General features: G+C 37.3%; 2 protein-coding genes and 1 pseudogene across 2 annotated transcripts; 2 read left to right on the forward strand and 1 right to left on the reverse strand.

The window, feature by feature from the left end:
• Positions 1-208: 208 nt before the first annotated feature.
• On the reverse strand, positions 209-1,153 carry LOC110336702 (olfactory receptor 51A4-like). Its single transcript, XM_021219418.1, has one exon. It carries the CDS (start codon positions 1,148-1,150, stop codon positions 209-211), a length of 942 nt encoding a protein of 313 aa, XP_021075077.1. The 5' UTR covers positions 1,151-1,153.
• Positions 1,154-11,718: 10,565 nt separating this feature from the next.
• Positions 11,719-12,666, forward strand: LOC110336367 (olfactory receptor 51L1). Its single transcript, XM_021218873.1, has one exon. The coding sequence runs from the start codon at positions 11,719-11,721 to the stop codon at positions 12,664-12,666; it is 948 nt and encodes a 315-aa protein (XP_021074532.1).
• A 402-nt stretch (positions 12,667-13,068) lies between these two features.
• Positions 13,069-13,408, forward strand: LOC110338974 (annotated as a pseudogene).

Raw genomic sequence — 13,408 nt, forward strand, 5'->3', positions numbered from 1 at the left:
TAATAAAAGTAAGGATATATTTGATGTTTACACTAATATCTCAGTATTAAATATTAAATCAAGAAAGGTGCAAAGCTGATTCTTTGAATTGGTAAATATATAGAAAGGTGAGGCTGAGAAGTTAACATACAGCATGAGCCCTTAACTGATTCATTCTGTGTGATTTTCTGACATCACAGATTAGATTCTCTTGAGCTTGAACAAATTATCAGTTTTGTTTCTGACACAGTTTCTCTAGAATCACATTTCTCATCTGTTGGCTCTTCACGCAGTATATGATAGGATTCATTACAGGAGGCACAAGCAAGAAAATGTCAGCCATGAGAATCTTCGATATGGGGGAACTACGGCTCGCAAGGCGATGGATGACAGCAAGGGAGATGACAGGGACATAGAAAATGAGCACAGCACAGATGTGAGAGACACAAGTACTGAGGACCTTGAGCCTTTCTCTTTGGGATGCAATGCCCAGCACTGCTCTCAGGATGAGTACATATGACATGAAAATGAAGGTTATGTCAAGGACGCCTGTGAGAGCCACAAATAAACCATAGATGACATTGAACTTGTTGTCTGAGCAGGCCAGTTTCATGACATCCTGGTGAAGGCAGTAGGAATGAGACAAGAGATTCTTCTTGCAGTATCTTAGATGCATTAGAGTTACAGGGAAAGGCAGGATCAACAGCACATTCTTGAGAGAAAAAGCAAGCCCGATTTGAAGGACCCTGGCACTGGTAAGGATGGAAGTGTATCTCAGAGGGTTACAGATGGCAATATAGCGATCAAAGGACATAATAAGAAGCACAGATGACTCCATAGCTGAGAATTCGTGAATAAAAAACTCCTGGGCAAAACATATGTTAGGAGAAATGTCTGGGGAATTGAACAGGAGAACCTTAAGCATAGTAGGAAGAGAGGAAATGGACAGTCCCAGGTCAGAGAGAGCCAACATGGAGAGGAAATAGTACATGGGTTCATGCAGAGAAGGCTCTGATTTTATGAAGAAGAGGATAGTGCAGTTACCCAGGATGGCAACAGTGTACAGGAGACATATGGGGATGAAGATCCAAATGTGGGCAGATTCCATCCCTGGGAACCCAACCAAATAGAAAATAGAAACTTCAGTAGCAGAGATGTTAAGAATGGACATACCAGTATGTGTGGAATCAAGATGGATGGCTCCAAAGAGGTGTGTTGTGCTGAGAGTAGAATGGCTGAAATGCCTGACTTTGTCCTGTTGAAATCTTTAAGATGCTGTCAAACCAAGAGAGATAGAAATTGTTCTTAGAAATGCACCTAACATGGAGGAAAACAGATCAGAAGTAACCATATCAATATACAAAAATGTAGTACATGTCAGTATGTATATCAAAGCATAGTATAACCTATTAATATCTAAATCTTAATGATTACTGCTCATAGGAAGGAGCACTCTGAATTTTTTTCTGGTTGGAGCTCATTGCTTCCCTCTATTCTGATCTCTTTAACATTATTTTGTGAGACAGATTCATGAGTGTAAGTGTGCTTGCTGTTTTCTCTAAACCACATTCAGTTTGTAAAAGCAATTATCCAATAGGCATGTCTCAGTTGATTCACTGTCTCTTGTCTTCCTTTCCTACTGCTGTTATTGTTTGCTAGTACCCTGGATTAGCATAGTCTCCATAAAATGGATATTCTGCACTTTGATATGCAGTATTTAGTTGAGGATGTACAACTCATTTATATGTTAAACATTTTTAACTGAACAGTCATTTGTTATACTACTTTTGATATTGTCAATCAATCATTATCACATTAAATACTCTCTTTTGAAATGTCTATTTAGTTGAATTTTCTTAGATACTTAGATTTAACCCTGTTAGATAGCTTCATATGTATATGTATATATATATTCCTTTTAAATACTACTTATTAGTGCAGATTAATTGAATAAGATAGTTTCATTGAAACATTACAGTGCACGTTTTTTGTTTTTGTTTTTAATTATTATTATTATTTTCTTTATTTACATTACAAATGTTATCCCGAAAGTTCCCTATCCCTCCACCCTGTTCCCCTACCCACCCACTCCCACTACTTGGCCCAGGCCTTCCCTTGTGATGGGTCATATAAAGTTTGCAAGACCAAGGGGCCTCTCTTCCCAGTGATGGCCGATTAGGCCATCTTCTGCTACATATACAGCTAGAGACACAAGCTCAGGGGGTACTGGTTAGTTCCTATTGTTGTTCCACCTACAGGGTTGCAGCTCCCTTCAGCTCCTTGGGTACTTTCTCTAGCTCCTCCACTGGGGACCCTGTGTTCCATCCAATAGCTGACTGTGAGCATCCACTTCTGTGTTTGCCAGGCACTGGCATAGCCTCACACTGCACGTTTTTAATGTAACTTCCCATTCATTCATGTTGAATTTTTGTTTCATTTTAAAATTTTTAAATGTTTGGCATTATAATATAGTTAGCAGCATATTCCTCTTCCCTTTCCTCCCTCACAGCTTCCTCTATGTCCCCCTCCCTGTTTTCTTTCACTGTTTTATATATGTATATGTGTATACTACTTGTCTGTCATACTTAATTTTTTAAAATTTGTATTTGGTTTCTAATGTATCAAAATTATTAATCACTTTTACAAATATTCTTTTCTTCAAAATGTGAATTATTTTAAATCACTATGAATTCCTGCTTACATTTACTAATCACTTCATTATTTTCCATTCAATTATTAGTATACTTTCACACTACTTATAACTTATTTTTATTTTATTTTACTTGAATTTGTTTATGGGACAATGTGCTATTTTAATGTACCTGCACAATGAGAAATTATTGTTTCTTCAAATAAGTGACATAAGAGCAATATTCAGTTGTGTCTACCTTACCAGATCCATTAAGTATCTTAGTTGCTAATAAAGAATTGTTTGTCGTGGCTGGTATACTCCAACTCCCAAGATGTACTTCTGATGGTGACCAGAAAAAAAGAGAAATGTTTTATGGAAAGCTGAAAAAGACATTGCAAAATGATCAGTCAAGAGATGTTATCTGCTTCTTTGGTCCATATGCCTAAACAGAGTCATTAGAAGTTTTGTTTTGTTATTGGTTGTTATTTTGATTTGTTTATTTTCTCCAGGATAGAGCCCTCCAAGGCTCTTTAATGTTTAGTTTGTTGAGGTAAATAAAGTATTAACTGGGATGTAGGGCTTTCGCTGCTCAGCGTCCTCTCCTGTCGATCTCATGTACAGACCAGGTCAGGCTTCACGCCTTCAGCTACTGTGCCACTCAGTCTGCCAGTCTTTCCTGCAAAAAAAAAGAGATTTTGTGTCTTTTAAATTTCCTTTCAGTTATTCTTTAGAAAACTCTACTCTCAAAGTTAATAATAAGCTTAGTTAGATATTGCTATTCTTTGGGGACATGTTGTGACTGACAAGATCTTTTAATTTTTAACCTTGAAACGTTTTAATGCTGTTAAAGGTTTGGGTATAAATCATTCTACACCAAACCCAACTAGTAGCTTTCAGTTTATGTCAGCTCTCTTAATACAATAAAACTATATGTTTAATAATCAATCTAGAAAAATAGAGTAAGAACATTTTCATTCATTTTCGACCTCTGTTCTTTACAAATGACAAACAACCCTGTGTTTAGCACAGTGAAAAATTATGGATCTCATTAGAATATTCTTTATGTTTCCAGAAAGAATATTTTGTTTTGCTATAAAAAGAATGACTTTTAGAGAAGCTAGAGAAAGCTAGAATGTTGCATAGGTTTTCTAGGCCTATCTGTAGTTCAGAAGAGCTTTTGAAATTCAATTCTCTAATTTGTAGAAATGTAAGAAAAATGATTACAGTAAGAGACCTTGGAGGTTTTCAAAGAGTAGAGTTAGCATGAAGTTCAGCGTTAAGTTGAAGTTAAACATGAGATCACTTCTTGTGTTTTTTATACTAATAGTGGGATGATGCTTAATGGGGTCAGTTATGTATTATAAGGGTTTTTTTTTCATGTTCTCCATTAACTTACTTAGAAATGAGTATTGAATGGCAAAAATCATAGCTGAATAAAGGTAAGGTGTTACTAAGTGATGGTTGTCTATAGAGGGAACACAAGGGTTTTCAGGCACTTACCAAGGTGTGTCCTACCTGGTCTGTACCTCAAGACTGAACAGAGATGGATCAGAATAATGCTACCCCAGACTTGACTTTTCACCACATTCTGAGAGGCTGATTCTGTGTCTTCCCCTGTGAAGCCATTTCAGTAGATTAAAGCCTCTAGGGATGATGATGCACTACACTGTACTCAGAGGGACTGAAATGCCCATTGGCCTCTCATGCAGCTGAAAGCCCCTTGAAGAATGGTTCAGCTCAATTCCCAGTGTGCAGATTTGGATGTTTATACTTAAATGTTTATGAACTCACCCCAGCTCATCTAACAAAATAAATATATTTTTTCTTGTACTTTTATATCCTTTTGGAGAACTTGCCACATCATATTTTTCCAGATAATTTTGTTTGTTGAGGTTGTTGACTACAGTTGAGATAATTTACTTTTGTTCCTTCCTGATTAATGTAACTGTCTCTATAAGATAATAAATGCTGGCTTTTGTTTTTCCTTTGGAAGGGCAATCTACTTACATCACTTTCCAATTTTATTTTATGTTTGTGGGAGTGCTTTTTAAATTTTATTTTAGCTATGTGCATGCATTTGGCTGTGTACTCATGTGCATGAATGCATGCATGTATGCATATGTGTGTCTACTGAGGCCAGAAAATGGAGTCTTATTATCAGGAGCTGAAATTACTGGTGGTTGTGATCTCCTTGCTTATGCTGTTAAGCAAACTCTGGTCCTCTGCTAAATAACTGTCCTTAAATCATTGAGTCTTCTTTCTTGCCTTCCTTTTTTGAAAAACTATGTTGTGGTATTTCTTTTTTCTTTACTATTATTATTATTATTATTATTATTATTATTATTATTATTATTATCTTTAATCTGCTTTTACAGTCCAGGCATTATCTCCCCTCCTGGTATGCCCTCCAACAGTTCCTCATCCCTTTTTTCCTCTCCCCTTTCTCCAAGAGGATGTCTCCACCTCACCCCACCCCATCCCCCTATCCCCTCCAGACCTCCCCACTTCCTGGAGTCTCAAGTCTCTCAAGGGTTAGGTGCATCTTCTTTCACTGAGTCCAGACCAGTCAGTCCTCTGTTGTATATGTGTCCGGGATTTGTCCCAGCTAGTGCATGTTGCCTGGTTGGTGGCTCAGTGTCTGAGATCTCTCAGGGGACCAGGTTCCTATAAGGTCACCCTACTCCTTAACTTCCTCCAACCTTTCCCTAATCAACCACAGGAGTCCCCGACTTCTGTCTATTGGTCAGTCAGGTATAAGTATCTGCATCTGTCTCAATCAGCTGCTTGTTGGACCTCTCTGAGGGCAGCCATGCTAGGCTCCTGTCTGTAAGCACACCATAGCATCAGCAATAGGAGACCTTTGATCCTCCCCTTGAGAGATGCATCCCAAATTTGTTCCCAGTTCTAAGAAGGGGCGAAGAGTTCTTTTAGACAGGAATAATTCTGAGTCACAGTTTTTTGACCGTGGGATGGTATCCCCACCCCTCCACTTGATGCCCTGTGTTTCCTTTCCTTTCCTTTTCTTTTTTTTTTTTTTTTGTTTTGTTTTTGTTTGTTTGTTTTTGAGACAGGGCTTCTCTGTATAGCCCAGGTTGTTCTGGAACTCACTCTGTAGACCAGGCTGTCCTCGAACTCAGAAATCCGCCTGCCTCTGCCTCCCAAGTGCTGGAATTACAGGCGTGTGCCACCACTGCCCGGCCTGATGCCCTGTGTTTCTACTGGAGGTGGACTCTGCAAGTTTTCCCCAATGTTGGGCATTTCATCTATGACCCTTCCCTTTGAGTTCTCAGAGTCTTTTACCTCTCAGGTCTCTGGTACATTATGGAGGGTTCCCCCCACCTCTCATCTCCAGAGGTTGCCTGTTTCCATTCATTCTGCTGGCCCTCAGGGCTTCTCTTCTGTCCTCCCCACTCCGACCCAATACCTGATCATGTTCCCCCTTTCCCCTCCCCTTCTCCTCTGCAACCCATTCCCCTCCCTTCTTCTGCCCCTCCGCACCCCCTCCCACCCAGTGATTGCTTTCTTCTCTCTCCCAAGTGGGATTGAAGCATCTTCACTTGGGTCCTTTGGCTTGTTAATCTTCTTGAGTTCTGTGGATTGTATTTTGGGTATTCTGTATTTTTCTGTTAATATTGACTTATTAGTGACTACATACCATTCATGCCCTTTTGAGTCTGAGCTACCTCACTTGGGATGATATTTTCTCATTCCATTTGCCTGAAAAACTAAGGATGTCCTCATTCTTAATAACTGTCTTGCCTTCCTTTTAAAAATACATTATAAATTGTATTTTCTGTTTGTGGAACTATCTTACATATCGAATAAATTAATCTTTTATTGTGATTTGACTTGAAAAGTGTTTTCCCTGTTATCTTGATAATGATACTCTCATCCCAAATTTGACTGCCTTTGTACTGAACAGCAGAGTGACCGTTAGAGTGCAGCTGATTGGGTGTGTTCTTTGAAGTGAACAAGCTATGTAAGTAAGAAGGAAATAGAACTAACTGTCTCGAAAAACCAAAATAAATAAATATAAAAAATAATAAAAATAGAGTTCTATAACTGACAAACTGAATTCATTCAGTTATAATGAAGCCACACTCCACGCTGCAGAGATCTTTGGTGTCCATATTACCATCCCTCATCACAGTCTGGAGCCGAAGAAAAACCCTAGGGATTATTAATGGCCATTGACAATGTCATTGAATTTGTTTTTCCTGCAGAAAAGGTGCATGACCTTGGGTTTGGAGGGTCAATGTAGACAAGAGAAGCCCTCATCAAAGTTTTTGGTAGGATTTCTTTCCTATAACCTCCACTGGAGAATTGACTCAAGACTCTGTGACAGGGAGATAAATGTAGGTGATATACCAAGTTCTATCCCAAAGCACCTCAATACAGGGTTTTTTTTTTCCAGAAAAAAGGCTATTATATACTATCTTTATTTTTAACACTTATTTATTAAGGTGTTGGAAAAAATAATTTATAAGGTTATTTATCTTATTAAAAATTAATGTAAAATACAAAAATTAGGATGAAGCTAATTTAGGGCATGCAATTTCTATGCATAAACATTTAAAATTACTTAGAAAAATAGAATACTTTAGTATATCAAAGTCCCTGGTCTTGTATTGAAATATCCAATCTATATCTGACATTTCTCCATATTCGCATATATTCTTAATAAAAGTATACACTTTAAATCTTGGTATGAATCATAAGGTATTTCTGGGACTTATGGAGTCATAAAGACTTGGGATGAGAATGTAAGCAAACCAAGAATGTGCTGAGAGGCCATGATCTGAGCTAAGCACCATGACATGAGCCTTTGTCCCCTTAAAATACACTCAGCAAGGGGCCTAGCACTGGCCTTCCCTACATTGGTTACTCTAAAAAAAATTAACATTCTTAATTAAAATAGAATTAGTTCCTTTTTCTCACTTCAGCCTTTTCCAGGTATTCCCTTTTGAAACATTCTTATGCCCTTAACACTCTCGTTAATAGATTTTTCTTTGATTATATTTGGTACACACACAGACACTGATACCCTCACTTCCTGCCACACACAATGTATGTGTATGTACAGCATATATAGACATAATCTGCTACATTTATTTTGCTGTGTGCATTTTTGTTCTTTATCATAACTGGAGAACCAGGAATTCTTCTGCAGGATTATATCTTCTAGATATGATGGAAAGCTACATTGTGAAATCTCAACAATACGTCTGCCAGAAGAAGAAGACCTGAAGAGTGACCAACACCAATTGACATGGCCATGTTAACAGGGGAAATATCACAGGACTTCATTCCTAGATGAAGCATGACAAGTAATGACACTGATTAGAGAGAGAGTCTTTCTCACAGGTAAGTTTCCTAATTATTTAGCTAATACCAAATTGTCATACATAAAAATACATTAAAAATACACATTCAAGTTCACTAAATGAACTCAAAAGTTTGCATTTATATATTTGTTTGTGTCTGTGTGTTATGTGTATGAATAAAAGAATATTTTATGACACCATATGTATATACACACACACACATATATATATATATATATATATATATGCTTAACTAAGCACACACACACACACATATATATATACATATATATCAGTAATAATTAAAGAAAAAGAGGTCAAAATTTGAGGAAGAATTGGAGGAGCATGGGAAGGACTGGAGAGAGAAGTTGGAGGAGGAACATTCTGTAATTATATTTTACTTAAAATAAATATTTAAAATGTTATTTAAAAATTAAAAATAAACTGTTAATGAACTTACCTCATTGTTCTTATTTGAAAAATTTAAAACACAAACAAACTACTGCATGTGAAGAAAGGCATGGGAACCATAGATGGCAATAGGGATACATTCTGAGGACTACAGTTCTGTTCTCTGAGGGTCAAATACTGTATGCATCATTTCCCTTCCGAGTATCTAGCAGATTTTAAAAACAATCCCCGGTGTTCTACCCCAGGAGAGATGAGGAATATTTATAGATGCAGAGGAATAAATAACAAGCCTTAAGACTTCCAGAATCAAAGACCATCTGCAGTCAGTGCAGACTTATCTCAGGTGAGGGTTAAAAACGAAAGGTACCAAGAACTAAAACAGAAATACAAGGAAAAATGCAGAGACAAAGGCAAAGAATAAATAGAAAAACAGAATCACATGCTGAAAAGACATAGGTTTAGATAAATAAGAAATAGAAATAACATTAGGAAAGAGAGACAAATGGGACATTCAAAAAGTAAATGCAAAGAGACAAAGAAGAGGAAACAGAAATAGAAACAAAAAGAGAATATGACTATCTGCAGTAGTAAAGTTTGGTCAGAAAGAAACAACACAGCTATTAGTCATCTGTGAAATGGGCTATTGGTGGCTTACAAAAATTTCCTGATGATCCAATTGTCTTATGCATAAATCTCAGGTAAGTGTTGATTTTCAATTACACATAAATCATGGGAGGGTTTTTAGCATATTATGTGTTAAAATATACTTCCAGAGACAAAATTTATTATAAAGCATTTGTGTGTAATTGAGGCAAGTGGTGTAAATTTTGAAATGAGAAACACATCATCATGTCCCACTCTTCTTGTTCTTCTTCTTGTTCTTTTTGTTCTTCCTCCTCCTCCTCCTCCTCCTCCTCCTCCTCCTCCTCCTCCTCCTCCTCCTCCTCCTCTTCTTTGGCAATTTAGACAAGCTTGCCATTTGACCAGTGTTTTTGAGGACCACAGTTATGCTGATGGGAAGACTGCATCTTGTCCTCAGTAATTTTCTCTTAATTAGGTTACTGTGTGACACGAGTGTTTTTCCTTTGCCTCTATCATTAGCAATGGCCATTACTACCAGTGTTTTTCAATCATTTCTCAGTCTCAGTGTAATTTAATTTTACTCAATCCCTCAAATCAACCAAATCAGTGTCCTGAAAGTAGATTAAAGTGAGCCTAGAAATGACAACTGTAGAGAGATCAAGGCTAGTGAAAAGCATGGCAGATAGTATACTGAGAGATGGATGAATGATAAATCAAAACTATACAGAGTAGAACGCCAACTAATACAGATAGCCAAGGATATGAAATGGGAAGAAATGGGTCAAAGGATGAAACTTGCAAAAGAAAAGAAATCTAATAGCCTAAGAACTATAATAAATAATGTACTGATTTAAACAAATTTGGTTGGTGAATAGATCTTAGATGCTCTGACCACACATATATATACATCCAAAAAGTGTTATCTGAAAGTGATAGGATAATTTTCTTGTATCTAATAATAATTTATGTATACATACATAAAATATGAATGTGCTGCATGCTTTAAATATATGAACAAGAAAAATTTTAAGGAATAAGGAAGGATATTAATGTTTGTTATATTCTTTGGTTCAGTATGTGAACAACCCTGTAACTAAAAATTTCCAAACATTAAAATCAGCATAAAGGATATTCAGAGCAGAAGCAAGACAATTACAAAATCATAATCCATGTTATTTACACAGAAATGTCTGAAAATTGAAGGAAATATGATTTGTACTTAGGTTGAAAATTTTGCATAGAATAATGTCCTGGCATGGAATAAGAGAAAATTTCCCACTGTTTCTAAAACACTAGCTCTGTGTGTGTATATGTTTGCCTGTGTATATGAGCATTTTTGTAATTTGTTGTGTGTGCTACATATGTTGATGCTAATGTCTAGATTGTTTTCATAAACTCAATTGGTAAATGAAATACAGAAAATGTTCTGAGTGAGGAAAATAATGTCAGAACTTCAATAGAAATGATTTTCTTTGTGGGTAAGGAAAGTAAATGCTCTGCTGAGCAGGGCAGCAGATTGCTTTAGTAAAGCCCACAGGCCCAGTGGAAGCACACTTTTCCTACTCAGGACTCAGTCTAACACTGAGTTTCTTAAGATGAGAAATTTTCATCGTGTGAGAGACAGGTAGATTGTAACTTAAACTCTCTTTGGAAGTACAGGTAGTATTGCCTAAGCCCTTTGTTGTCACATGGTAGATTAGAGGGAAAATTAAAAACAAATATAAACCTTTAATGAGATATAATCAGGTAATGTTTAAACAAAATACAACCACGATAATACAGCATCACTGTTGAACAGTTGGAGTCCCATTATAGAATGCTAAGGCTTCAGTTGGAGCAGTTTTTCCTTTAGGTCAGGGCTGATTTACCTAAGTGAGAGGCAGCATCTGTAAGTAAGGCAGACCCTGAGCTGTTGTTGCATCTCTGAGCTTCCTCTGTGTTCCCAGTAAGAGCAAATGCAACACTTAATATGTATATTGACCGCTCTGTTAAAAGTTATAATCAGTCTTCTGAAAGGGAAAACAATGAATCAAGAAATCATAAGTGCTGGAAAGTGTAGCTCATCAGCTGTTTGCTTAGCACATGCAATATTCTAGGCTTGATCTTTTAGATGCTCTGTCTCTCTGCCTCTTTCTCTTTCTCTCTGTCTCTTGGCCTCTCCTTCCATGAAATGAATACCAGCAAACTGGCATTCTCTCTTTTAATATTTTAAGGCATGATAAACAATGGTGTTAAATATATTGCTTTTATATTTTTTTGTCAGAGAACATACAGAAAGCCACCATCGGAAGGATTTCTGTGATTAAGCTATGATGTGGAATAAAGATCTTTGAAGACGTGTGCTGAAGTCACGGGGTAAGTTCTGTTTCATGGTTGCAGGCTAACAGCAATCACCAGTTGACTCAAGAGCATTTCTGAGGAAGTTTGTGAAAAATCCTGTGCTTTTACTCTGATTTTTCTTTACTTCTATCACTATATTTTAAGAGTAAAACTTTCTGTATATTTTTATGTTGTATATTTTCTGGTGTTTCTGATGAAGATCTGTCCAGTTATTTGTCATAGATGACTATATGAGACACTATCACTATTGTCGCATCAATATTAGGCACACACTCTTGATATTCCATAATTTGAGAAAATATTTCTTATATAATAACCACTGTCAAATTCTTCTTTCTTCCAAGGTGAACATAGAGGGAATGTATATTTTTGCCCCGGTTGTGTTGTTTGTTCTGGTACAAACTTGACTAAGCAATAAAGAAGGACCTGTCAAGCCACTTGAGGCTCACCATGCTTGCCTGGAATAGCAGTGATGTTACAGAGCCCATATTTATCCTGAAGGGTTTTCCCGGACTGGAGTATGTCCACTCTTGGCTCTCAGTACCTTTCTGTCTTGCTTACTTGGTAGCCTTCATTGGCAATGTAACCATTCTTTCTGTTATTTGGGTAGAGTCCTCACTCCATCAGCCCATGTACTACTTCCTGTCCATCTTGGCACTGACTGACCTAGGTATGTCCATGTCCACACTTCCCACAATGCTGACTGTGCTGTGGTTGGATGTCCAAGAAATACAGGCTAGTGCTTGCTATGCTCAGTTGTTCTTCATCCACACATTCACATTTCTGGAGTCCTCAGTGCTTCTGGCTATGGCCTTTGACCGCTTCATAGCAATCTGCCGTCCACTGCACTATTCTACCATCCTCACCAACAGTGTGATTGGCAAGATTGGTATGGCCTGCCTGCTACGAAGCATGGGAGTTGTTCTGCCTACACCTTTGCTACTGAGACGCTATCATTATTGCCGCATCAATGCCCTCTCCCATGCCTTCTGCTTACACCAAGATGTTCTGAGGCTATCCTGCTCTGATGCCAGGATCAACAGCGTCTATGGACTATGTGTAGTCATTGCTACACTAGGTGTGGATTCAGTCTTTATACTTATTTCTTACGTTCTTATTCTGAATGCAGTGCTGAGTATTGCATCCCGGGAAGAGCGACTAAAAGCTCTGAACACCTGTGTTTCCCATGTCTGTGTGGTGCTCATTTTCTTTGTACCAGTAATTGGGGTGTCAATGGTCCATCGCTTCGGGAAACATCTCTCTCCCATAGTCCACATCCTCATGGCTGACATCTACCTGCTTCTACCTCCAGTGCTGAACCCAGTTGTCTACAGTGTGAGGACAAAACAGATTCGTCTAGGAATTCTCCGCAAGTTTAGGCTAAGTAGAAGGTTTTAAAATACTCATATTCTCTGATTTTTGCCCTGGGAAATATTAGAAAAGATGTTTGTTTTATTACATGAAAAATATAGACTATAGGTCTTGGGTCATACTTGACTAAATTAGAATAAACTAATTCTTTTATCTTCTAAATATGCAGTCTCAATTAATTTTAGTCATTGTATCACTTAGGTTCTGATGGCCAAATTGTGATAATTACTATGGCCTTTTACTGTACTTAAGATTATTATGAGATTTAATAATAGAAAACACATGTAATGGGAATTCAATTTTTGAAAAACTATATAATTTTTACATTTTAAAACTATCATAGTAACATTCCTTATGAAAAATAGATTTAACATTTAACAATAATAAAAAACAGAGAGCAATCACCAGCCGCCAGCTTGGAAAAGAATTATGGCTAAGCATCATACAGATTTTATGCAAGCAGGTTGGTGTTGGTACTGGAAAACTGTGTGAAAAGTGTGATGACAAATGTGTAATCTGTGATTCCTATGTGCATCCCTGCATCCTGGTTCACATATGTGATGAGTGTAACCATGGATCTTACCAGGGCTGATGTGTGATCTATGGAGGTCCTGGAGTCTCTCATGCCTACTATTGTAAAGAGTGCGCCCTTCAGGAGAAGGATAGAGCTTCTAACCTTCCAAAAGATTGCCCAAAGATTGTCAATTTGGGGAGCTCTAAGACAGACCTATTTTATGAATGCAAAAAATATGGCTTCAAGAAGAGGTGA

Source organism: Mus pahari, chromosome 1, assembly GCF_900095145.1.
Source record: "Mus pahari chromosome 1, PAHARI_EIJ_v1.1, whole genome shotgun sequence".
Lineage (NCBI taxonomy): Eukaryota > Metazoa > Chordata > Mammalia > Rodentia > Muridae > Mus > Mus pahari.